This window comes from Schistocerca americana, chromosome 4, assembly GCF_021461395.2.
Source record: "Schistocerca americana isolate TAMUIC-IGC-003095 chromosome 4, iqSchAmer2.1, whole genome shotgun sequence".
Lineage (NCBI taxonomy): Eukaryota > Metazoa > Arthropoda > Insecta > Orthoptera > Acrididae > Schistocerca > Schistocerca americana.
The window spans coordinates 20,108,884-20,135,222 of NC_060122.1; the positions used below are offsets into that span (position 1 = coordinate 20,108,884).

At 38.1% G+C, this 26,339-nt stretch overlaps 1 protein-coding gene across 5 annotated transcripts in view; it reads right to left on the reverse strand.

Annotated features, from left to right (window-relative positions):
* The window catches only part of LOC124613920 (neurexin-1), a 2,081,056-nt gene that overhangs the window by 134,517 nt on the left and 1,920,200 nt on the right, over positions 1–26,339 (reverse strand). For all 5 annotated transcript variants that reach the window (XM_047142672.1, XM_047142674.1, XM_047142673.1 and 2 more), the window contains one exon: positions 16,439–16,617. In XM_047142672.1, coding sequence (XP_046998628.1) covers positions 16,439–16,617 — 179 coding nt within the window. The remainder of the gene's footprint in view (positions 1–16,438; positions 16,618–26,339) is intronic.

A 26,339-nucleotide genomic window follows, 5' to 3' on the forward strand; every position in this document is an offset into this window, starting at 1 on the left:
AATATAACTTCTATGGTATGGAGCCCTGTCTAATTCTCCATATTTGTGGATGATTTTGCGGTTTTCTGTTCCTGTGCCAGCAATATAACAATGACTCACAGTTACAACTTACAGTGAAGAGGTTTAATGAGTGTGTTGCAAAGACAGGTTTTGTATTTTCTGTATATAAGTGTGTGTGTTAATTTTAATTGTTCTTGTGTATTTTTAATTTACTTGACTTGCTTATGAGGGACACCATCCTACATTTTAAAGACTTGCTGAGTTTTCTGGGACTCATTTTGATTCCATACTACCATGGTTACCACATCTAAAGGACTTGTAGACGAGGAACCAGAAAGCACTGAACATCGCCTTAGCCACAGGTCTTGGGGAGCAGACAGGGCACGTCTGCTCCATTTTTATATGGCTTTTGTGAGTCTGTGACTAGACTATGGTTGGTATATGGATCAGCAAGACGTTCTTACCAGAAGGTCATTGATGCTATCCACAAGAGCAGATCAGGCAGGCCACTGGTATTTACAGGACCAGCTGCACAAGTAGGAAGCCACCATTTACAGCAACTCCCCCATGACGATTCATGCATATAAAATCCATGCTGTTCTCAATTTACCAGCATACCATACTGTTGCTCTTCCAGCTATGGAATGCCTTTTGTCCAATTGCCTATGAATAACAACGTCATTCATGGTCTTTGTGAAGCGTGTGTTGTTGCCACTAGGTGTGGGCAACTACAAATCCAGGGTTTTAACTCGTTGTCTCTCCGGTTGCACTAAAGTCTCAAAGGAATTTTATATTTAGTGCAATTCACAGGATGCTGCACTCCTGTATCTGTTTTTAATTCATTAGTTTATGGCATTTTAAATGTGCACCACACCTATATAGCTGTATTCATGGATGGGTCTAAACTTGGGGACTTTGTTGACTGCTCTGTTGTTTTCCCTGATCATGACTTCAAGATCTGGTTACCTCAAGAATCCATTGTCTTCAGTGCTGAATTATACACAAACCTAAGTGTGCTGGAGCAGACCAGATGTGTCACAAATGCTAAATTCCTAATGGGTTCTGTCTCTCTAAGTGCTCTTACTTCTCTATGACACCTGTAGCCAGCAGAATATCCAGGATGCTCTTCTCCACTTACAAAGGCTGAAGAAGTAGGTGTCTGTCTGCTGGGTATTGGTGTACAGGGGTAATGAAATGGCAGATGTAGCAGCCATAAATGACCATCAGATAGTTCCATGTGCCATCTCCCCCACCTCGCTGTTAAAGTGCAGAGTCATACATTGATGGAAGAAGAGAGACTGGAAGTGACAGACAATAAGCTGTGTGTAGTAAAGTCCACAACATGGCCAGGGATATCTCCTTCCAGTCACACAGATGGGATGAGCTCTTTCTCAATTGTCTTCATAGAGACCACAGTTCTATGATGCGTGGCTTCTTGCTCTGGTGAGAGAACAGAGGACAGCAGCTCATCTGTTGACAGATTTACACTCTATTTTAATTAATAGTCAGGTGAATGTAGAATGACTTTTAAGGTTTTGTGAACTGTCTGGCCTGTTAACTAAGTTTTTAATGAGTTTAATAAGTTTATCCACGTTTTTTATGTGGTCAACCATTCACATTCCCCTGTGTAGTTAGTTTAGCTCTTCTCTCATATTACTGTTGTTGTTGTTGTTGTTGTGATCTTCAGTCTGAAGTTGCTGCTCTTGAAACTACTCTGTCCTGTGCAAGCCTTTTCATCTCTGAATAACTACTGTAACCAACATCCTCCTGAATCTACATACTGTATTCATCTCTTGGTCTCTCTCTACAAATTTTATTCACCACTCTTCCCTCCAGTACTAAATTGGTGATTGCTTGACATCTCAGAATGTGTTCTAGCAACTAATCCCATATTTCAGTCAAGTTGTGGCACAAATTTCTTTTCTACACAGTTCTATTCAGTACTTTCTCATTAGTTACATGATCTACCCATTCTTCAGCATTCTTCTGTAGCACCACATTTCAAAAGCTTCAATTTTCTTCTTGTCTGAACTGTTTATCACCCATGTTTCACTTCCATAGAAGGCTACATTGCAGACAAATACTTCAATCTGTATTTGATATCAACAAATTTGTTTTCTTTGGAAATGCTTTTCTTGCCATTGCCAGTCTACATTTTATACTCTCTCTACTTCAGTGATCATCAGTTAGTTTACTGCCCAAACAAAAAAAATGCATATACTACTTTTAGTGTATCATTTCCTAATCTAATTCCCTCAGCATCTCCTGATTTAATTCAAGTACATTCCATTACCCTTGTTTTGTTTTCATTGATGCTCATCTTATACTCTCTCTTCGTGACATTGTCCATTCTGTTCAACTGCTCTTCCACGTCTTTTGCTATGTCTGATAAAATTACAGCGTCATTGGCAAATCTCAGAGTTTTTATTTATAATCAGTGAACATCAAATTTTTGTTTCATTTCCTTTATTGGTTACTCTGTGCACAGACTGAACTTTTTAAAATTATTTACTACTGTTAATTAAAAATGTGCAATGTGCAAATAAAAAACAAGTGCAAAATTCAAATCAAAATTGAGTTATGTTACTTTAATCCTAGTTTTATTATTGACATTGTTCTTTTTCTGCAGTTTTTTGCATGATATCTTTCACAGTGTTCACTGTACAGATCATACAAGTATTCTTCATTTGGCTGGTGGAATCTCTTGTTCTGGAAGAACTTGTAGTGAAAACCATGTGTTGCATAACATGTTATTACATGTCCGTGTTTGTAGTCTAACTGTTTCCATTCTTTTGTCATTATGGCAATGGTTGAGTAGAAGTTATTCCAGATGAAGTTGGATTTTTGTATGAGTATTTGGTGTGTTTGCTATCAAAGGCCTTAGTGTTTGGCGAGAACATCTGCATTATGAAGTATTCTATGAAGAAGGTTTCCTTCAAGAAGCGCAAACCAGTCTTGTACCCACTTTCTTCCCAAATGACCAGGATCTGTTTCATACAGCAGGTTTTGACTTTCTCTAATGTTATGAGATCACTGATTTTCAGTTTGTACCAGATTATATGGATTCCATACATTGCTATTGGTGCTATGCTCATTTTAAATGATGCCAATGCCATTTTCATTGAGAGTTTTTCAGGCTGTTGGGGGTTGTAAATGGCTTTTATTACTGCTTTCTTTCACGTGGGCATTGAATTACATCAATACTGTTTACAGAGTAACTCTGAGATATTTATTTTGGTGGCACTTTCAATAGTTTATTTTGTCTTCTGGTGACAGTTTACCACCTCTTCTGAAAATCACCTGTTTGGTTTTGCTGTTGTTGATTTGTAGGTCAGTTTCCAGAGATCATGATATGAGTCTTGTCAGCACATTTTGTAGCTCTTTTCTGTCTTCTGAACCTACTACCATGTCATCTGCATCAGGTACAAGTCAACACTTACACTTCACCGGTTGATGAGCTGCCCATAATGATCTTTGTTACATCTGTTGCCATGATTTTGAACAGTTTTGGTCTACTTGGGGGTCCTTGTGGTACTCCATTTATTTGTGATAAATTCTTGGATATGGCATTTGTTGTGAATTGGCAGGAACCAACCCACGGAGTTTGGAGGAAGCCAAAAGGCACGCTTTTAAGCTCACGCAGGCTGGCGTGAGGTCTGGAAGAGGACAAGGAATTCAGACTTCAGAAAAATGGTGGTACTTGGTGGAATACTTAACTTTGATCCATCAATGTTGAACATAGCTCTTGTCTGTACATTCTTCACAATATCAATAGCAATTGATAATGGCGCCTTGCTAGGCCATAGCAAATGACGTAGCTGAAGGCTGTGCTAACTATCCTCTCGGCAAATGAGAACGTATTTTTTCAGTGAACCATCGCTAGCAAAGTCGGCTGTACAACTGGGGCGAGTGCTAGGAAGTCTCTCTAGACTAGACCTGCCGTGTGGTGGGGCTCGGTCTGCAATCACTGCTAGTGGTGACACGCGGGTCCGACGTATACTAACGGACCGCAGCCGATTTAAAGGCTACCAACTAGCAAGTGTGGTGTCTGGCGGTGACACCACAGCATTATCATCAGATATTAAGATGTGGTTGTAGTTTAGAATGTCTGAGAGTACTTTTGTTATTTGGTGTGCATCACCAACTAACAGGCTGACTTTTCAGATGGTTAATGGTGTCAAAGGCTTTGCTGTAAAGACTACAAAATAAGTAGTTTGTCTTAAGCTTGCTCTGTTAAGTAGTTCACTGCATGTAGGATGCTTCTTCCTTTCCTGAAACTGAATTGGTTTTCTGGTATTCGGGCATCTATTCAATGGTAAACCTGCTGGTTAATATTTCCATGAAAATTTTGAATGATGTATTTTCGAAGGCTATACCTCTGTATCAGTCCAGGTTGCAGGTTTCTCCTTTCCCTTTGAAAAGGTTTCTCATCCTTGATGTTCTCCATTATTCTGATATTTGCTCATGTTGAACAGTCCCATCCAGTAGTCTTCCATCATATGATAGTATTCTTTGAGGTGTTCTGTATATATGCCATCTGGCCCTGAAGCCTTTTTGTCATTTTCCTTTGCTTGGTGTATTCTTGTCTTGTTATAGGGGCATGACTTTATATGGTTTCTGCTATACAGTGCAGGCTTTGTCCTTGTGATGGAGGTGGTTTAGGACAGCTTCAAAATGGGTTTCCCTTATTGCTGGTGGTCTTGGTTTTCCAAGCACTATGAATGGGTCTCATTGAGCATGTTCTGCTCATCATCTAGCATCTTCTTCTATTTGGTCAACCATCTTCTCCTTGATTAGTGTTTTGTATACCTCCTCTACTTGGCATATAGTGATAGATGATACTGGTGCATTGCGGGTTTGACTTAGTGTAGTGCTGATAGTGTCTTCAGCCATTCATCATGACCCTCCTTGTTGAACCATGGTGCCAATTTCGTACTTTTATTTGTGTGTGACAGGATTGCAGAGCTGCTGTGCATAGTTTCACTGCTTCCATTTCCTGATGTAACTGTAGGCAATAGGCAAAATAATGTAAACACATGTACTTATTTGGGAATGGTTTATTAATAAGCGGTTTGACCACCATTTGCCTGTAATGCAGCTGCAATTCTTCTTGGAATCCTGGCATATAATGATTTTATAGTCTCCAGTGGAATGCTATGCAAGTCTTTGATCGGTACCTCTTCTAACTCCTGTAGTGATGAGGGAGGCAGACTCTGCTCTGGAGTCTGCACTCCAATACTGCTCACGAGGGTTTTACAATGTTCGAGTCCAGTGACTGTGCTGGCCAGGGAAGACACTGCAGTTAAGTTGCATGCTTCTCATACCGTGACTGTACTGTCCTGGCTGTGTGAATGGGTGCATTACCATCCTGAAATATGGCATTATTGTTGGGGAACAACATTTGAATTATGAGATGCACCTGATCACCTAAACTGTTCACATAATCGTTGGCTGTAACATGTCCTTTGAGAGTAATGATGGGACTAGCAGGATAACATGATATCGCTGCACGCACCATCACACTTCCACCTCCGTGCTTAACCATTGGAATCGAGCAATCAGTATTGTAGGCTTCTTTTGGCGTTCTTCAGATGTAAACCCTATCTGATATTGGAAATAAAAAAAATGTTGACTTGTCGGACCCTATGACATGTTTCCACTGATCAGCCATCCAGGATTTTTGCTTCGGACTCCATGTTTTACACTTATTTGCATTGGTTGTTGTCACTAATGGTTTCGGTATAGCAGCTCGTCCATGAATATTTGCTTTATGGTGTTCTCAGTGGACAGTGGTGATACACATGGGGCCTTGAAGATGGCTATTGGGCTCTGAAGTCACATTAGCTGCTATAGTTTTGTGTTGCTTTGACACAATTCATGTTAGCTATGATGATCTCTGTAATTTAGTTTTGATTTACACCACTATTAAATTTACACGATGATGTCTTTTCATGTGTTGTGTAGGCTGTCATGACTGTTGAAACAGTTGCTCTTGAAACATTCAATAAGTTGGCTGCCTTGGTTACTGATGCTCCAGCTAATCAGGCCCCCACAATTGGCCACTTTGGAACTCTGTTAGGTCTTTCACTACCTCAGCCTCTGAATGCAAATATGAAGTGTGCAGTACTTGTAAAAAACCTGCATTGATGCCTGGTCCATAGTGAAAATGCACAGTCCAGTGTGAGACGTGCCTTACCTGCATTGTTGAATGTTGAACACAACCATACCATTACTACCATTGTTCACATATTTTGCCACCCATGTATATTAGACATGTTGATTTTTCTATTTTCTCTATGATTTCTTTTAACTTGTCTGTGTGTAATTTCCTGAATATCTAATTTGACTCAGGATTGGTTGTTGGTAATGGCTGAAATAATGAAAAAGTTGTTGTGACTGGAACATGTTTTCTTATCAGTGCTACCACTGATGCCCAGAGTGCTTTCAGGTTAATTGACTTGATGCCATTGCCTCTGAATAATACGAGGTCTATTGCACTGGTTGCACTGGTCCCATAAGGTGCTATGTAGGTTTTCAGGTTGGGTTAGTTGATGACACAATATCCTCCTCCTCCTCCTCCTCCTCCTCCTCCTCCTAGCATTCTAGGATCAGTCCTGTTTTAGTGGTTGGTTTGCCTATCCTTGTTTTGATATAGCCTGCCAGGATTACTCCTTTGTTTACCTTCATTTGTGTTAGTACTTCTGTCATTCTGCAATTTCATCTTCTACTGTCATTTGCGGTTGAGCATATACACCTCTATTGTGACACAATTTTTTTGAACAATAATTGTGTTTTCATTTATTATTGTTTGTTTAGTTAATCCTAGGCATAGTTTGAGGAGAATGGAAACTCCTCTTCTGTCTGCCTGTGGATTGGCATGAAAAAGAGTGAAATGTGTTGTAGCCTTTTATGGTATACTCTTCTGTTAAAAACATTTATGTGTGGATGATGGTGTTGTATCTTGCCATAGTCTCTGTCAGTATGAACAGTGTCACATTTTTTGACCCTTTGATGTTCCATAAGAGAATTTTTGTGTGTGTATTGCAGTTCTGCTCCTTCACTGTGGCATATTGTCTGAAAATGCTCTTACTCCTTACGGCCAAATTTCTGGTCATTCTGGAGGCTCAATAAATCCGAATGGAGACTCTATTTTGAAGACCTTTTTGGCTCCTTGTGTGCGTAGTTCTCCATATGCTATGCAATATTTGATCCCTTTTCTCTCTAGGTAACTTCTAACCTTTTCTGAAGTTGTACTTTCTTTTAGGTTGCCTAGATACAGCCAGACATTTTTTCTGCCAGCTCAAGGTCATTGTTTGCATCTGCTCCTGTCCCAATGATGGATTTTACTTGAATGGTATTCCTTATGCTTCTTCAAACATGTATTTTTGCCGACTGAGGTTCTCTCTGGGCATTATAATGATGGTCCTTCTCACTGTTTGTGTTGTGCAACTTGTTGTTGTCATTTTGAGTTGTTACAACTGCTGTGGTCATTGCATTGAAGAAAATATGAAAAAAACAGGCATGATCTACGTGTTTAGCACATGTTACAGAACACATCATGAGGAGCTTAGTATGCACTATGATGCATTGTTGAGACTTATTACCACATTCTTTATCATGGACTCCACATCTCAGTTTGATTCAAAGGAGGCAGAAAGCTGAACATTGAGTTACCTGTTGTGTTACTGAAAGAACATACTGTATATAAACAAAGTTGTTGAAATAGTTGTTCAGAATACATTTTACTTGAATAAAAATAAAGCATTTTGAATTTGAATGTTTTTTTTCACTATGTTATTGTTCACAGACAATTGCAGGGTTAAAAACAGTTTATTTGAAACTGTAAAACTCACATCACATAATGACATGGTTATATTTCTGTTATTGGTCATATTTATCAGAATACTTCAAGTTTGAGTAAGTCACTGTCCATTGTTCGAAGAAACTGCAGTGAATTAAGAGGGTGATCTGTGATTGCTAATGTGTGGGAATCAGAAATTGACAGTCTTATCATATTTCAAAATGTGCTCTATAGTAGTATTTCAAAATATTGTACATTCTGCTGAAGCAATGTCTGAATCCCATTCAAGAAGATATTGCCCATGTCTTTATGATCTTTAAAAGCTCTAAACCTCTATCTTGCCAGTAGAAATTTGTTTACAGGTTTTTTGCATAATTCGAAAGTGTTCACACAAATAACATCTTTCCCTCCACCATGCAGAGAATTGTGGTTATCTATGTTTGACTCAAGGTAAGCCGAAACCTAAAAACTGAAAGTGGAGTCATATGTTGTACTACTGTAAAACTTTCCTTTATATAAACAAAGCTGAGCTGCATCTCATGCTGTGTTTTACAATTTGTGCATAATGATTGCAATCAACTGGATGTCCCTTAGACTACTTGCATGTCCCTAACCAGTTATCCAACTGCGAAACGGGAGTTACAGTGGAACATTGATCCAAGCCACATTTTATTTCTGGTGAGTCTCCCCATCTTTGACAGGTGAATGCTAGTTTAAAAGACAGAGTAAACAAATAAGAGACCTCAGCAGGAGTAATTCTTACAATCTTTTGGTCTTCAGTCAAATGCTTTACCAGTAGACTACCACACCAATTGTGAGTCACTGCCACTCTCTAGAGTTATAGCAGCTGTTCACTGTGTGATAATGATGTCGTTCCCACAACTTAAATTTAATTCATCATAATTCATACAATTTATATGAAATACTTGTAAACTACAACTACACCTTCCTTGTAAATCAGTGCAACTGTTAGTCAAAACCAGATCAAAATCTCTACAGCTGTTTCTGAGATTGGCCTACACTTACAGATGGACACAAGAAGGCAACTTTAACTTACATGTAGAGAAATTTATTTTATTTCATCATAAATTTTGACAATCTCTTCTTCATCTGAGGAGCTGGTTATCTGGGCTACAATAAACTGTTTAGTAAGCTGTTCGTAGTTTCATATTACAGGGTGTCTACTGGCTTTCAAAAGATCAAATTTATGACTTTTTCATGACTTTTCCATTATTCCTTTCAAAAAAGTGCACGGTACAATTGCAAAAACTTTTTCAGTGAACCTGAACATAAAAGCCAGTATAATAAAAGCTAAATGTAATAATTCCTGTATCACTTTAAGTAAATGTCAACACAAATAATGTAACTACGTACGACTTATAGTACGCTAATCATCAGATGCTATAAAAACATTCCTCTCTCACCTTGGATATATCATGACTATTTTCAGATATATTTATCATCACATCAATTAAAACATAAATTCTGTAAACATATTAATGCAGTCAAAACTTACAATTTTTCTTGAGACAGTATGTTGTTGTTGTTGTGGTCTTCAGTCCCGAGACTGGTTCGATATAGCTCTCCATGCTACTCTATCTTGTGCAAGCTTCTTCAGAAGACAGTATAACAACTATGAAAGTATAAACTTTATGTCAAATGTTAAATTTCAAGTAAAATATTCAGTGTTTAACTTTCTTAGATAAACATCTTTCTTTCCATTTTGCAGAATAATTTTTTTTATCTTTGAGCTTTGTTATTTCTTGAACTGTTCTCTGTTTAAGATTGGCCATTTTATTTTCAGTGGGCTTCTTAGTTATTAAGACTTGCACTCTTTTTGATGAAGCATTCTCTACTGCTGTATAACTGATTTTGTAATGTCCACATTCGTTTGTTTCTCATTATTTAGTAAACCTCCTGGTGATTGCATTGAACTGCACTGGTAACTCTTCTTTTAGCAACTGTATCTTCTTCTACACAATCAGTCATATTAATGTGACTACCAACTAATTTCGAAGTAAACACAAAATAATCCCACACAGATGGCAGGTGGGAGCACTGGCAAGTGAGGGTATATAAAACTGGCACTGAGGCAACTGTGGTACACCATGGGCTGTAGCTGACAAGACTGAATAATGGCTGTTGAAATGCATGTGGGTGAAAGGTGGGATTCTGAATGCCAGCACCACAACTGGACACCCACTGAGTGGTGACATGTGACCTTTTCAGATGAACCACGTTTATGGTCCATCAGACAGATGGCCACTGGCATGTAAGGTGCAACACATTGAAAAGCATGCACCCTCCAATAATTGTCAGAAGCTTCTAGGCTGGAGGAGGGAATGTTATATTCTTGGGAATGTTTTCATGGCATTTCCAGGGTGATCTCATTATTCTGGAAAGCACAGAGGATCAATGTAAGTGTGCGTCTATCCTTGTAATGTGTAAACTGCAATATTTCACTGTCCGCCACTCCCACCATACTATCCCTCCCCCTCCCTGCCTCAGCCTCCTCCTTACCTCCACCCAGTCGTCACTCCCATCATGCACTGGTGCTGCTGCTCGCAGTGTAGTTTCAGCTCTGTGAGACTGCAGATGTGTGTGCAGGTTGTGCTTGCGTGAGTGTGTGTGTGCGTGTGTGTATGTGTGTCTACTGCTGACAAAGGCCTTAATGGCCGAAAGCTATGTTTGTGTGAATCTTTTTATTGTGTCTATCGCAGCTCAGCATCTCCGCTATATGGTGAGTAGAAACTTTCCTTCTCTCATACTGTTTTATGATTACTTGCTTTTGTAACATCAATAGCAAGTAATTTGTCATCATTCCCACAAAAATTTTCTTTACGAACTGTGAAGCTAAACTGAAAAAATCTTTATGCAAAAAGTGGAAGAAAGATTCATTTGACTGATGGTTTGTTAAAAATTTCTCAAGTTTACTGATATAAGAAACTCAAGTTTTGCACAAAGGAAGTTATTGTCTAAATGACATTTAATTTTTTGAAAGTTACCATTCCAGAAAAAGGTACAGCTTAAAGAGGTTTAAATAGAAAAGGAAGTGAACAGAATAAAAGAAATAGTTGTTCTAATTGATATTCTTCCAGCAACACATTATATGGCAGCACTGTCTTGGGTGAAGCTACAGTTTACATGTCATTTCCAATATGTCTATACACCTTATTTAGCTCTGTGTTAATGAAGCCACACCTCCAAATTTCTCCCTGCACACTTGCCCTTCAAGGGTCCAAATCACAGTTGCTAAAAATAACTGTGCTAGTGTGGCTTGCACAGATGAGCAAACAAGTCCCCTACAGATGATCAAGACGTTTTAAGAGCTGGCTATAACATTTTTGGGGGTAATGCTAACTTGCTACTCCATTCTACAGCCAAATCTGTAGAAAACAAAATTCACGGTCTTTTACTCAATTTCATTACTTTGTCATTACTTTCATGAGTATCTGTTCATTTAAATTACTTTTTCTTGATTTTCATTACCAGTGGACACCCTATATTATTATTAGAGCTACTCCCACATAACCCTACTTGATTTTGTGTTGAAAATCCTTTACTCACTGACCAAATATCCTATTCTTCCTGCTGCTACGCTTCATCAGTTTCCATGATATTTAACATCAATCTAAAGGGACATGTTTTTTATGGATTGTCTTAGAGGATGCAATAATAACCTTTGTGATATACATATTTACCCACTCGATTTCTAGGTTTATTTCCTATCAAACAAATCACAACACATAATCAGTTTTTTAAATGATTGCATTATAGAGACATTACGATTAAAACAGGGTTGAGACAGGGAGATTGTTTATCACCATTGCTATTCAATTGTGCTCTTGAATATGTAATGAGAGAATGGTACAAGGAAAATCCTATGAATATTAAAATTGGAACTAAGAAAGATAAAATAAACCTAAATTGCTTGGGATTTGCTGATGACCTAGCATTACTAGCTAATAATATTCAGGAAGCCACGAAACAAATAACAAGTTTACAAAATATAGCACAAAAATTAGGACTCCAGATATCATTTGAAAAGACTGAAATAATGGTAACAGATCCACTTGTAATAGATCACATCACAGTGAACAATAGGGAAATTAAAATAGTGAAACAATTTAAATACCTGGGTGAAATTATAACACACAAATTGGACGAGAAACCTGCATGGCGAGCAAGAACTAATAAAATGATAAAAGCTCAAAAACTAACATGGTCTACATACAATAAAAAATGTCTATCAATTAAAACAAAATTAAAACATTACAAGACGGTGGTTCAACCAGAGGTTACATACGGAAGTGAAACTCTTTTTAAAGTCACCCAGAAAAACAGAATTGACAAAATTTTAAAAGTAGAGAGAAGAATTGCTAGAACATGCATAAATAAGAAATATCAAAAAGCTGGGCAATGGCGGATAGTTCCAAATGAAGTGGTATACAGAGAACTGGAGCCCATCACCGATACTATACGAAAGAAAAGGATCTCTTTTTGTGGTCACCTTCTGAGGACACCAGAAACCAGATTATCAAGGAAAATTATTGAGAAACTCTGGAATTTGAAACAACAAGGAGGATGGCTTAAGGAAATAAGAGAGGATATGGAAGAACTGGAAATAACTCTGGATGACTTGCAGAACAAAACGCCAAATTTAAAGAAGTTGAGGGACACAGAAATAAGATTTAAACCAAAAATTGACAAACGACATACAATGAAAAGGGTATTTACAGATGAGGAACGACGAAAAGCATCGGAACGAATGAAGAGATACTGGGCCACTCGGAAGGGGAAAATACCAAAGAAGAGGACCAGAAATGATTGACTGAAGTGGTCCAATGAGGCCGTAAAAGCAGAAGAAGAAGAAGAAGAAGAAGAGACATTTTTACAAAATGTAGTATTTGGCTCTAGGTACAATGTGGTCATGTACCATGAGCCACAGTTAAAAATAAAGTGATGAGTTATTTATTATGAACAGAATTTATGTAACATAAACACAGGGCTACTAAACAGAGCATCCAAATAAACACACAAAATGTCTGATGTAAACATTTAGACTTCAAAGAGCATGTTAATTAACAGTTAAGAAGCAAAAGTTACTGTCAGTGTTTGAAGCCTCTGTAGCATTTCTATATTGTTAATCTCTATTGGCATACTGTTAATGTCTGTTAGAAACTTTAATCTATATCTGATTAATTTATGTTGTAGCCATGAGAGTGAAGATGGAATCTCAGTTCCCAATGCCTTCCTAATACTGGTAAGTAATCTGAAAGCATGTTCTTGCAAAATTTTACCTACATCATCTACTAAAAACCATACAAATGTTCCACATGCTTTTCCCTCTCATAGAACTTTCACAGTAAGGTCTCCATATGTTACAGAAACAATACTTCCTACAGAATGTTTTCTCCCCTCCAAATTTCACCAAAATCCATAATCCAGAATGATGTGCTTCCTCTACATCTGTACCTACATCAAATGAAATATCATATGCGACAATGGAAAATCCATGATGGAACATAAGAGTATTAGGAAAAGGAAAGTTGCTACTCACCATATAGTGGAGATGCTGAGTCGCAGATAGGCACAATAAAAAGACTGTCACAAATAAAGCTTTCGGGCAGTATGGCCTTTGTCAACAATAGACAACTCTCTCTCTCTCTCTCTCTCTCTTATGCAAATGTGTGTGAAGTTGTGGTTGTATGAGTGTGTGTGTGTGTGTGTGTGTGTGTGTGTGTTTGTGTCCATTGTCTATTGTTGATGCAGGTCTTACAGCCGAAAGCTTTATTTGTGACAGTCTTTTTATTGTGCCTATCAGCAACTTAGAATCTCCGCTATATGGTGAATAGCAACTTTCCTTTTCAACTGCCTTTGCAATGAGAATTTATTCAAACCCATGTCACAGTCACTATCCTTATGCAAATCATTTGGACTGGAGTCACTATCTGATGTTGAGTTGTCTATAATTTTCTTCTTATTTTTCCTTCCTACTGCATTTCACTTAAATAGTTTCCTTTTGCTAGTTGATGACCCATTTTTTTTTCTTTTCATGTCAATCAACACTCTTGATGTAGCACACTTCCGTTTCCCTTCTGAATGCCTACTGTTTGTGGAAGAGCTCTTGGTAATGGCTATTGTGACTCTATAGGGGTGACTGCAGTTTCGTTGGTGGCTGAGTAGAGATACCACTTTATCTTGCTGCCAGTTCATCATTCCTAGATGTAATCTCTGTATCCAAAGTAGGTTGTGGTCTATCTGTCACATACAATGTGAAGAATTCATCATCTTGGAATATGGCCCATTTACAGGCCAATTGGCAGTTGCTCAAAATTCTAATTGAATATTCACAGGTGTGAATGCTGACGGATAACCTCAATTTGGAATTTCCACAACATCATAAATGGTTATAGGCTTTCCAGGATGCTTGTGGCTACTACGCTATTTTCTCAAAAACTGACATTTTGAGCCCATGGCTGTGTACAAAATATAGGTTGAGTCTTAGTCAGAAGATTGCAGCAACCAGCCACCTATGTGGGGGCACAATGTAAGTAAGATTATACCATTGCCCTTTGCTAGTGTGATACTGTCCACAGTGATATGACTTGTGGTTGTCAAATATTAACAGCACTTTCTGCTTTTTATTTGGCTTCACATGGGAAATGAAAAGTCCCAAATATTTCCAAAAAATACTGCTGTTTGATCAGCCACTTGGATGTGCTCAACCTATAGATCCATATGGTGTACCTTTCAACAGATATTTCTTAAAGTTGACCCTTGGAAATATGAAAATGGGTGCACTCTGTTGCATAATGCATTACTGAATGAAATCATTGTAATATTACTGCCATGCTCAGCTGATGTCATTGTTCCATCCTTTAGTTGCTAATATTTTCCTGGCACATGCACAGTGGAGTTACCAATCTTATCAACATTAAATATTCTTTCTGATGTTAATTTTACTTTGTCCATTATTGACTGTAAATTGTTGAAAAATGCTGCAACATTGTGCCTATTTAAACGTGTTGAATGAGCTACAATCATTGTTTCAGGCTTTCTTAGGCTTAGTCAATCATGGTTTTTCATGAAGTCAATGTGCCATTGTTTATCTGCTTCTTTGTTTTCGTCCCAAGATGGAGACATGCTTTTGTTCTGTGATGTACCAAACTTGAAAGCCAATTTTCCTAAATCAATCCATAGTACATTTTGCAGGCAGTTATGAGGTAATCAATCGACTCATTTTCCTTCCACAGGACTAAATTCCAGTTGGATTGCACTATTTCTGTGGGGAGCATTTTCAGGATTTCTCTGTAGAGTGGCTCTTGAAATGTGAGAATCTTTTGCTGCTTTTCTGATTGATAGTCCAGGCTCCACAACAGCTGCAGCTCCTTTCAGAGCTTTCAGAGACAATGGTGGTCTTGTGTTACCCATCTTGCCCCTTGGCAGTTGTCAGAATTAATACTGCAGTCATTGTAACACATTCTGTTATCTACCTAACAATGCACTGTACTTAGGGCCACGCTGAAGGTACAATTCAACTGACTGTCACAAGGTACAATTTTCTTCCCACTTTAATAAATGGTTTAATTAACCTACAATAACAACAGGGCAGGAATATCTCAGCATTGTTATTACAATATATATCTATCATAAGTACTAACCACTTAAGTTTCCATTTATTGCTAGATGCATAGCTGTACCAACACTGAATTCATTGAATTAAGAACAGAAAAACTTACTTTTAGGTGTCAGAATGACGATTTTTCTAGGAAACTGAAACTGTTCCTCCTTGCTACTGTAACAACTGCTGACTATACTCACATCAGTGTAGACAACCTTTGGTGTGAAAAAGAATGAAGTCAGAGAGTAAAGACCGAAGATATAAGATTGACTCAAGGTATAAGGTGGCTCAAAGTACAAGCCTTTTTCCTACATTTCCCTTTTTAAATTCTCTAATCTACATACCCAATTAAAAAAACCGACTTCCACAATGTGGCCTGTAGAATGTCAGTATTGTATTTTCAGATGATATCCTCCTGAGTAGTCCCCAACTGGTAATATGAATGGCAGACTATTTTACTTCTGGGATATTTTAACACTGAGCTGCCTCTTGCTTTCAGCTGTTTGCAGTACCAACATTGCGAGGTTGTGTCGGTTAATGCTTTGAGGCCATGTCAGTCATACTAACTGTTGTTCCTACAGCTAGTGAAAAGGCTGCCGCCCCTCTTCAGGAACCACAGGTCTATCTTGCTTCTCTTCTGTTGCAATTGGACTATACCTCAGCAAGATCCACAGTTCATGGAGAGAGGGGTATGTGATTACTGATGTTACTTTCCTCCTCACTGTTTCAGTTCATGAGTGATCATTATGTAGTATGTGTGTGAGAATCAATGAGTTAAATCACTGTATCAAAAGGGCAGCTCACTTGGGAAAGTAGAAATTAGAAGGATGTTTTGTCTTCTTGAGAGTTAAATCACTACATGTCAAATGTTGATTTTGCAAAAATTAATAAAAATTGTAAGCTCAGTAACAGTGTTTAATTATGTGTTTTGCCCAGTATTAGATTAGTCTCTAGAATATCCTGCAATAATTTGAATTTCAGATAAAACAATGTAAACCCTTGACGAAACTTACAATTTCGAGCTCCATGTAGTCATTGGATGTTCCACTATCCACACGTAGTAGCACTGCATCCTCCTGGCCTGTGATAAACCCCAGAGCCAACACATCACTCTTCATTTCGGGTCTGTGGCCTTCAGGGTATTGGAATGTCAGAAGTCCTCGATCTGGTCCCCACTCAAAAGCTACAGATTCTGCAATGAAGAAAATCAGTTTAATGTAGTTTAATTAAATGGAACAATATTATGAAAAGCAAAGTTGCTGCTCAACATATAGCAGAGGTGCTGAGTCGCAGATAGGCACAACAAAAAGACTGTCACAAATAAAGCTTTTGGCTGTAAGACCTTCGTCAACAATAGACAATGGACACACACACACACACACATGCGAATGCAACTCACACACATGACTGCAGTCTCAGGCCAGTGTGGTTTCAGTTGCCTGAGACTGCAGTTTGTGTGTGTGTGTGTGTGTGTGTGTGTGTGTGTGTGTGTGTGTGTGTGTGTATGTGTGTGTGTGTGTTTGTCCGTTTATCATCTATTTTTGAAAAAGGCCTTACTGGCACAGAGCTTTATTTGTGCTAGTCTTTTTGTTGTGCCTATCTGCGACTCAGCACCTCTGCTACATGTTGAACAGCAACTTTACGTTTAATAATATTGTTTCATTTCATCCTGGATTTTCCACTGTTTAATTAAATGGAAACATTTTTTCCTGAAAAAGAGTTTTATCATGAAAGTGTCAAAAGGTTTCTTCTTACATCTACGTCATTGCTCTGCAATTCACACTAAAGTGTTTGGTAAAGGGTTCATGAAACAACCTTTGGACTATTTCTCTTCTGTTCCACTATGAAACAGAGATCAGGAAAAACAAACAGCACACAGGGAAAATGAACACTTAAATCTTTTTGTGTGATCTCTGATTTCTTTATTTTATCACAAATATCATTTTCCCCTGGGTAGATGGGCATCAACAAAATAATTTTGTACTTGGAGAAGAAAGTGTTTTAATGATTGTCACCCCAACTTGCACATCATACCCCTGATGCTCTCTCCCCTATTTCTCTTTAATAGAAAATGAGCTCCTCTCTTTCGAATTTTTTCAATATCCTTTGTCAATACTATCTGATGAAGATTCCATGCCATGCAGCAACAATGTGGAAGAGGATGGAAAAGTGCAGTGTAGGCAGTCTCTTTCGTAGATCTATTGCATCTTCCAAGCGTTCTACCAATAAAACACAGTCTTTGGTTCACTTTCCTACAAAATTATCTAGATGATTGTTTCAGTTTAAGTTGTTTGTAATTTGTATGATTTACTTAATAACCAAACTTTAACATATTCCTTTTAGTAGTCACATGGATGACTTCACACTTTTAATTGTTTAGAGTCAATTGCCACTTCTCACTCACACCTTACAGACATCATGTTTAAATCATTTTACAATTGGTTTTAATCTTCTGATGGTTTAATAGATGGTAAATGGCCACATCATCTGGAAACAGTCTGATGACTGCTAGGATTGTGTTCTAATTCATTCTATAGCTTAATAACAGGAGAAGGCCTTTGTCAGGGACCATCAAATATTAGTCAATGAGTCTCCATCAATCACTATGAACAGTGTCCTTTATGACATGAAATCATGAATACAGTTACACAACTGAGATGGTACTCCATAGGCAAACAATTTGATTAGAAGCCGCTAGTGAGGAATGTTGTCAAAAGCCTTCTGGAAATCTAGAAATGTGGAATCAGTTTGAGATCCCCTGTCAATACCACTCATTACTTCTTGTGAATAAAGAGCCAGTTGTGTTTTACAGGGACAATATTTTCTTGCCATTATTATAGAACACAGGCATCATAAAAATGGATCTAGGTAGATACTGAAAGTGAGTCTTGTCAGAACTATTGTGCACTTTTACAGTAAATTTAAAACTGAATACATCTTACTCTGAACTATTTATTATCTTTGAACAAATTCCAAATGTTTGAGGAAAATACGAAACACTGTGGAGATAGAAAATGCTAGCAACACAGAACGAGAGGAGACTTTCACTTAGTCCTAACGAGATATGTTTTCATGTGTTATCAAGGAAACTGTGTGGAGCTGTTGTTTACCACCCTTGTAAGCTTGCACATTTTAGGAAATCTGCAACAACATCAAATTTTTGAGTAAGTGGTAGGAAAATTACAGAGAAATGGGAACTGCACAGGGTGAATGAATGTCACCATCTCAAGAACTGAATTAGGCATGTATGTAATGGTGGTAGATTACCTTAAAACATTCATACTGTTATCTGCCAGTGGTGAATGTTGCATCTGAGGTCTTTACACAAGTCACTAAGCAGGTCTGTAATAGGTGGCGACACAGCTGTTTCTAATGAATCACGTTGCAGTTTAGTCTAAAGTGCTCATAATATAGCATTATGCAGAACAGACCTCAGACCTTATTGTCTGGGGTTCCACTTGGTATCAGAGGTGGTCCCTGCTGCTCTGAACTCAGAGTAATCCACACAGTGACTGCTACTTCAAAGATGTTGTGGAATCTGCAGCCATTCTCTTCATCCAACATGTCTGTGGAGCTGTTTGCCAGTAGAGTAGTACTCATCCACATAATGGAAGAACTATTCATGACATGAATGGTATGGCTCTCTTCCTCTGCCACCTCACCCACTGAACATTTCTGAAATTCTATCAGTTGGTGACTTGCTAGCAGAACTTCAGTACAGGTCTATAAACTTGGGAGTTTGGAATCAAACACAATTTGTTCCTCCTCCTGTACTACCCATCTGCTGTTTTCATATGATACTTCAAACAAAAGATCTACATGACTTTACACAGACCACTAACAACTGTCTATCAATTGTCTAACTGAAGGAATTATGGAAACAGATGATAAAATATCTCCACACTTGGAACCTGTTCCCATCAAATGGTTCCAGCAACCTCATTAGACCAATTTTCAAGTTAAAAATACCCATGAAATGGTCAGCATTGAGTCCATTGCTTCAAAGCCTTGTGATACCTTTTTAGGCAAAAGAATGCATGTTCAGCAAATAACAAAGCAATAATAGTTTTTCACCAAAATATAAGGAGACTTACAAGTAAAGTAAATGAAATTTCTGTTCTGTTAGAGGATTCACAAGGGATAAAGGATGCTGATGTATTATGTTTTAGTGAACATCATATGAGAGATGTTGAAATGTTGCAGTTGAGTGGTTACTATCTAGCAATACATTACTGTATGACCATCTTGGAGAAAAATGGTACTGTAATTTATGTAAAAAAAAGTATCTTACAGAGCATTAGATTTAAAGATTCATTGTATGGAAAAATATATTGAAATATATGGAGTATAAATTATTATAAATGACTTGCCAACTGTAGTATTAGCATTTTACAGAACTCCTACAGGAAACATCATTGTGGTGCTAGCTGCAACAGGCAGAAGATGTGCTGCATAATATTTCATTGACTGTACCAGTACCTGTTTGTATTGTGATATATGTGAAATTCTGAATGTCTGTGAGTGCCACAATAAACTTGTATAGTTATTGTAAATTATAGGCTTAACTAAAATTAGTTTTTTTAAAAAATTTTTGAGAACAGTGGGCCTGTCATTCAAAACAATCGTTTTCTGATTTCATTTCACGATTACATGAGAAACAGGTTATTTTTGAGAGTTTTTGGGTGCATATAAAACTATGTTTTCATAATTTACCAGTACGATGTTTTGAATTTGTAATTTATTTCATTTATGGTTCAAAATTACTGCCAAAGAATATATCACTGCTGAATTTAATTGTATATCAATGCAAATAAGTGTGTGCTTTTTAGAATTTTCAGAAGCTACCATTGTTTCTTGCATAATCCGTGAGCAATTTATAGTAAATCAGCATTTGTGATTTAGTTAATGTAGCAGATACTTTCACTATCATATTGAGTTACAACTAGTTTTTCCTTAAAGAAGTGCAGCCACATTTATTATCTGCATCTGTCATAAACAGCTCTGTAGTCAAGTTTGCAAACAACTATAATTAGCCTTAAAACATTTTAGAAAACTAGTAATTTTTATCACAGGTTTTTGTTTTACCTTGATAGAAATCTTATTTTGCGTATTTTCTTCAATTATTATAGGGAATTAGCAACTTTGAAGTTCAACAGATTAGAAGATACTCAGTCGGCTTAATTTAAAGTTATTTTTTCACTGCCTTGTAATTCATGGTACCAGCTAAAATGCAGCCCCATTGTGAATGCTGTTCTCAAATATGGGATGAATTGGTTGACATTTGTAAGCAGCTGGAAGTCACCCTGACTACTGTCAAATGATTAGCAGCTGCTGCGGATCGGTGTGTTGGAAGACCTCCCGAGAGCTGTGTGCCTGTGACAGCAGCACCAGAGCTACCTCAAGTACCATCCTCTCCTTGGATCCTGTCTCTTCTGCAGAAAGTCCACGATCTGCCATTATTTGTCCACTTGACAGTGAGTGGTATGTCAATAGTACGTCTAGGCATCCTGTACACGGTGGATGGGGACCAGTGGGGACCAGGGTGTTGTAATGATCCCTCTAACCAAGTTTAAGGTGCTCTCTTTCTCTCTCTCACTCTCTCTCTCTCTCTCTCTCTCTCTCACTGAAACTGAAACTGAGACAGCAGGTCTCATTTCACCCATTTTTTGGAAACCTGTTTGGTCTGGTGTCAAGAGGAGGCAAATACAAAAGGGTAGTGGTACATTAATCGTCAGCTGTTCAAACGTTTGGTGACTGATGGTACCCCTTAGGGAAATGGCAGCAAGGGTCAGGAAAGGACACTAGGTGCACTCAGTGTGTATGCCTGGGGACCTCATTCAATGTGTTGAAGAGGCTACTGCAGGAGCCATTGAGGGAACAGGGTGCAGCCAACTGTAGATTATGGCACATGTTGAAAGAAATGATGCCAGTCATCTGGGTTCCTAGTCAAACTTGGGTCATTCAAGCAACTGCCAGAGAAGGTTGAGAAAACCAGCCTTGTGCATGGAGATTCAACAAAGTTCACAATTTGCAGCATTGTTGGTAGAACTGATCACGGTTCTGTGTCAGAAGGAATTACTGAACCAGAGACTTTGAAGGTTCTGTGACAAGCTAGGCTGTGACTTCCTGGACTTGCACCATAGGGTTGAGAACTGTAGGGCGCCTCTAAATGGGTCAGTTGTGCACTACACATTACAGGCCATTACTCAGGGAGATGACTGTATGTGGGGTGCACACAAGGTTTGTTTAGATTAGGTGGCTCTCCATCCAATCCAGATGACTTTAGCTGCAGGAAACCCAGAAGTATCAGTGTAAGAATAAAATAAATGCCTTCCACAGGGGAGAGTATTAAAATTCTAATGGTAAACTGCTGAAGCTTTCACAATGAAATGCCAGAGTTTGAAGTGTTGATGAACACATAAAACAGATAGCTGTTTGAAATCTGAAATCAACAGCACTGAGATTTTTGGGGAAAATTTAAATACATATTGAAAGGATAGGCAAATGGGAAATGCAGATGATGTATCTGTCACAGGAGACAAAAAACTCAAATCCTCTGACACAGAAATTGAAGCTACATGTCTGACTCAATATCAGGGGAGGCATAGGATCATTCTATTGTACACCACTCATCTCCTGAAGTAACCGAGAAACTTTAGAAAAACCCTTAGTTCACTTCTGAGTAAGTTTCCCCAATCATACTGTAATCATTGGTGAAGACTTTAATCATTCAACAATTCTTCTTCTTCTTCTTCATCCTTACCATTCTCCCACATTCTGGCGGAGTCCACTGTTTTGACTCATTGTCACCACATCTTGCAGTTTTGTGCCTGATCAGGGGGAAGGCCTGAGATCTTCAGGTCTTCATCCAGGGTATCAAGCCATCGCTGCCTTGGTCGTCCTGCTGGCCATTTCCAATTTACATTTCGGTTGAAACTAGTCTTTGCCACTGTTGTCTCGTCTGCTCTAAGGATATGCCTGTACCAATGTAAGTGTCTACGTAGGTGGCTTTCTCTCATTTTGTCTATTGTTGGTGCAACACTGTATAGCCTGCAAACTTCATTATTTGTGACATGGCCATGCAGTGTTAATCCTGATGTCCACCTAAGCATTTTCATCTCCAAAACAACAAGTCTTTGGTCTAATTCCTTTGTTGAAGGCCAGCATTCAGCCCCAGGTTACTGATTGGTATACTTTTGATTTTAGCCTGTTTGGAATTTTCTTGTCACATACTACTCCAGTAAAGGAATGCCATTTGAGCCATGCGCTGTTAAGGCAGTTGGAGATTTCTGCACTGAGATTTCCATCGGCAGCAATTGTCGAGCCCAGGTACTTAAAATTCCTTACCGTTATATGTTTTCAACACATTCAGCATTGTCCTACATCTGAAATGTGGACATTCCAGGCTTGGACTTGAAGTTGTAGACCATTCTTATCTTCACTGGCCAGTAACATATCAGGTTTCTTGTGATGGGATCCACGACAGTGATAAATAAGAACGGTGAGAGAGCAGACCCCTGACGAACTCCCACGGAAATAGGAAAGTCGTCAGATAGTCCAGCTGCTGACTGTCTCTTTGGGTTCTGGTAGAACAGTCTGACCCACCCAATGAGCTCCTCAGGTACTCCGTGCTCTCACAAGGCAAGCCAAATTAACTCGTGTGGTACTCAGTCAAAGGCCTTTTTGAGGTCAAAAAAGGCAAAGTGTAGATGTTTTGACTTCTTATGGCACTTTTTGATAAGCAGGCAAGCTGCACGGGTAGCATTTGTCATTCCACAGCCCTTCCCCCTGCGGGGGATGCTCTAGCCTTTTCAATTCCTTTATATTTCGACATCGAGCCATGACGATGTGAAGGAAGTGTATCGGCTGGTCTGTCACCGATCCACAGTTTTAAGCTGTGTGCCTAGTCCTCAACGAGGGACATCCGACTGCAGGACGGCAGTTTTCCTGTCGGTTCACGAGAGGTATTTCATTTCCCTCTTACCACCCATATCTTGGAGGCATCCCCTATCCGCCATCTAGGAACATGCCTTCTAGGGGTTACAGGCTCCTCCAACAATTAATTGGGAAAATTACAGTTTTGCTAGTGGTGGGTGTGATAAGAGATAATATAAGTACATAGGGTGAGAACTACATAGAACAGGTAGTTAGTAACACCACTCATGATGGAAACAAGGGTATAATGGCAACAAACAAACCTGATCTCTTTGAGGATGTCCACATCGAAACTGCTATCAGTAACCGTGATGCAGTTGTGGAAAAAATAATTAAAAAAGTACAAAGAACAACTAAACCAAGCAGAAAGATACATATTGTCAATAAACTAGATAAAAAGCCAATTTGATTCATTTCATTTTATTGCTCATCACAATTTTACATGCATGTGCATTTTCAACTAAGTATAAAGTTTTTAGAATTACAGTTTTTTTAGTTTACATTATTTGTTATTACATTGTAATTCATGATAAGTTCAAGGTATAAGTCATTTTTGGGTAAGCCACTGCTTGACTCGTTTTTTGGAAGTATCCCCTGTCAATATCTTAACTTCATTTGGTAACAAGTTATTAAAAATGGCTCCTTTGACATAGGGTCTTTTTGCTGTTAAAGTTAATCTTCTGTTAACCATATGAAAATCTTTTCTATGCCTTGTTTCATAATTGTGAATGTCCATGTTTCTTTTTGTGGTCTTATGTCTTCTTTCCCTAGCATTATAGTTTCTAGTACACACATGCCATAAACTGTGAGAAAATTGTGTCTAATGAATAGAGGTTCACAAGAAGTTCCTGGTTTTATTTTGCTATGATCCTCAAGGCTCACTTCTACAGTATGAAAACATTTTTCATATTAGTTTTGCATATCCCATCCAACAGTACTATTCTATAAGACGAGAAAGGATACACTAATCCATAATTTACAGTCCGTAGGGTTTCAGAATTAAGATATGATGTTAATATTCTTCATACATCTAGACTTGGTGTTATTGTTTTACAGGCATAATCAGCTTGCTGCTTCCGTGAAACTTGATCATCTATGCATAAACCCAAGAATTTACAATCTGTACAGATTTTTGGTAGAATTTCATCAATCATAGTATTTTGTCTGTTTGGACCACTTGGATTAAAATGAATAATATTAGTTTTTTCTATGTTTACTTTTAGGTTTTCTCTTTCAAAGTGAGCTCTTGCCTTTTCAATAAAGTTATGTATCTCTTGAACTAGGCTAGGGTCATTGTCTGCATAGCAGACACCAGATGTATCATCTGCATACAAAGTGATCAATTGAATATTGTCAAGAGTACTTGGGAATTCGTTTACATGGCATTGGACCTAAAATGGAGCCCTGAGGAGCACCAAAATGTATATTTCATATACTTGACTTTCTCCTCTCCAGTATTTCTCCATTAGAGTGGATAATGTCCATGCACTGTTGTCTACCCCTTAAATATGTTTCTATGAACTGCATGAGTTTCCAGTGACACATTATGATATACTCTATCACAAGCCCTTGAGAAGTCCAGGAATACTCCTGCTACTTTGGATTTTTCATTTATCTTTTCAAGTACATGATGGACAAATTATACAGCTGCTAATGTGGTAGTTCGACCTCTTCTGAAACCGTGCTCGAAATCACTTAATGTGCCAGCATTATTGTAATGTTCCAAGATTTTTTAAAATATTATTTTCTCTATCAGTTTGCTGAAAGTTGAGATTAGGGCAATGGGTCTGTAGTTCTGTACATGCTGTATTTTCCTGTTTTTGTGCATTAGTTTCACTACAGACAGTTTCAACTTGTCAGGGAACACACCATCTTCGGGAAAACATTTTATTAGATGAATTAGTGGTTTCATTAGTTCATGTTTGCATTTCTTCAATAGATAAGGAGAAATGTCATCTAATCCTGGTGATTTTTTGTTTCTGAGGTTATCAATAAGCTGCAGAATGTCATTTGTGCTTACTGCAGGTAGTGTTCTGCAGTTCCGTTTGTTGCATATACATCTACATGGATACTCTGCAAATCACATTTAAGTGCCTGCAGAGGGTTCATTGAACCACCTTCACAATTCTCTATTATTCCAATCTCGTGTAGTGCGCAGCAAGAATGAACACCTATATCTTTCTGTACGAGCTCTGATTTCCCTTATTTTATCATGGTGATTGTTCCTCCCTCTGTAGGACAGTGTCAACAAAATATTTTCGCATTTGGAGGAGAAAGTTGGTGATTGGAATTTTGTGAGAAGATTCCATCTGTTGAGATGATGCAGTCATAATTTGTGATAACATGATCAATTGAACTACTATGTGTGTTAGCTATTCTTGTGTGTACTAGTGCAAGAAATCTTTAGCCCCTTAAGACAGGATACAATCTGTAAAACGTTTGCTTTCCTGACCATCATGTAATGTGTTGATGTTCAGATCTCCCAGTATGACAAGATTTACACTTCTACAGCCTGACATTAATTTACTTTAAACTACTTCAAGTGATTTCATAAAAACATCGAAATTTCCACAGGGGGATTTATATACACCTATGACATAGAAAGGAACAGAAAGGAACAGTGCAAAAGGTGATTGTAAGAATTGCAATTTTGAAATCCTTGTCAACACAGAAATTGTTCCCCCACACCACTTACATTTTCTTGAGTAGATGGCAACATCACCACCTTTATTGTGTGTTCTGCAGTAGAACCTAGTTAGGTTGTAGCCTTTTGATTTGCAATATTGAATGTTGTCCATTGTTTTCGTGTTCTGTAACTATTATTACAATTGGAGATGGCCTTGTGATAAATGATTCAAAAGCAGTGAAGAACTTGAAACTTTCAGCACAGGGTAGGAGCATGTAGAGGAACTGTGGCTCAAGTTTAAAAGAACAGTTGATCACGCACTGGATAGATATCTACCCAGTACAAAAGTCCAT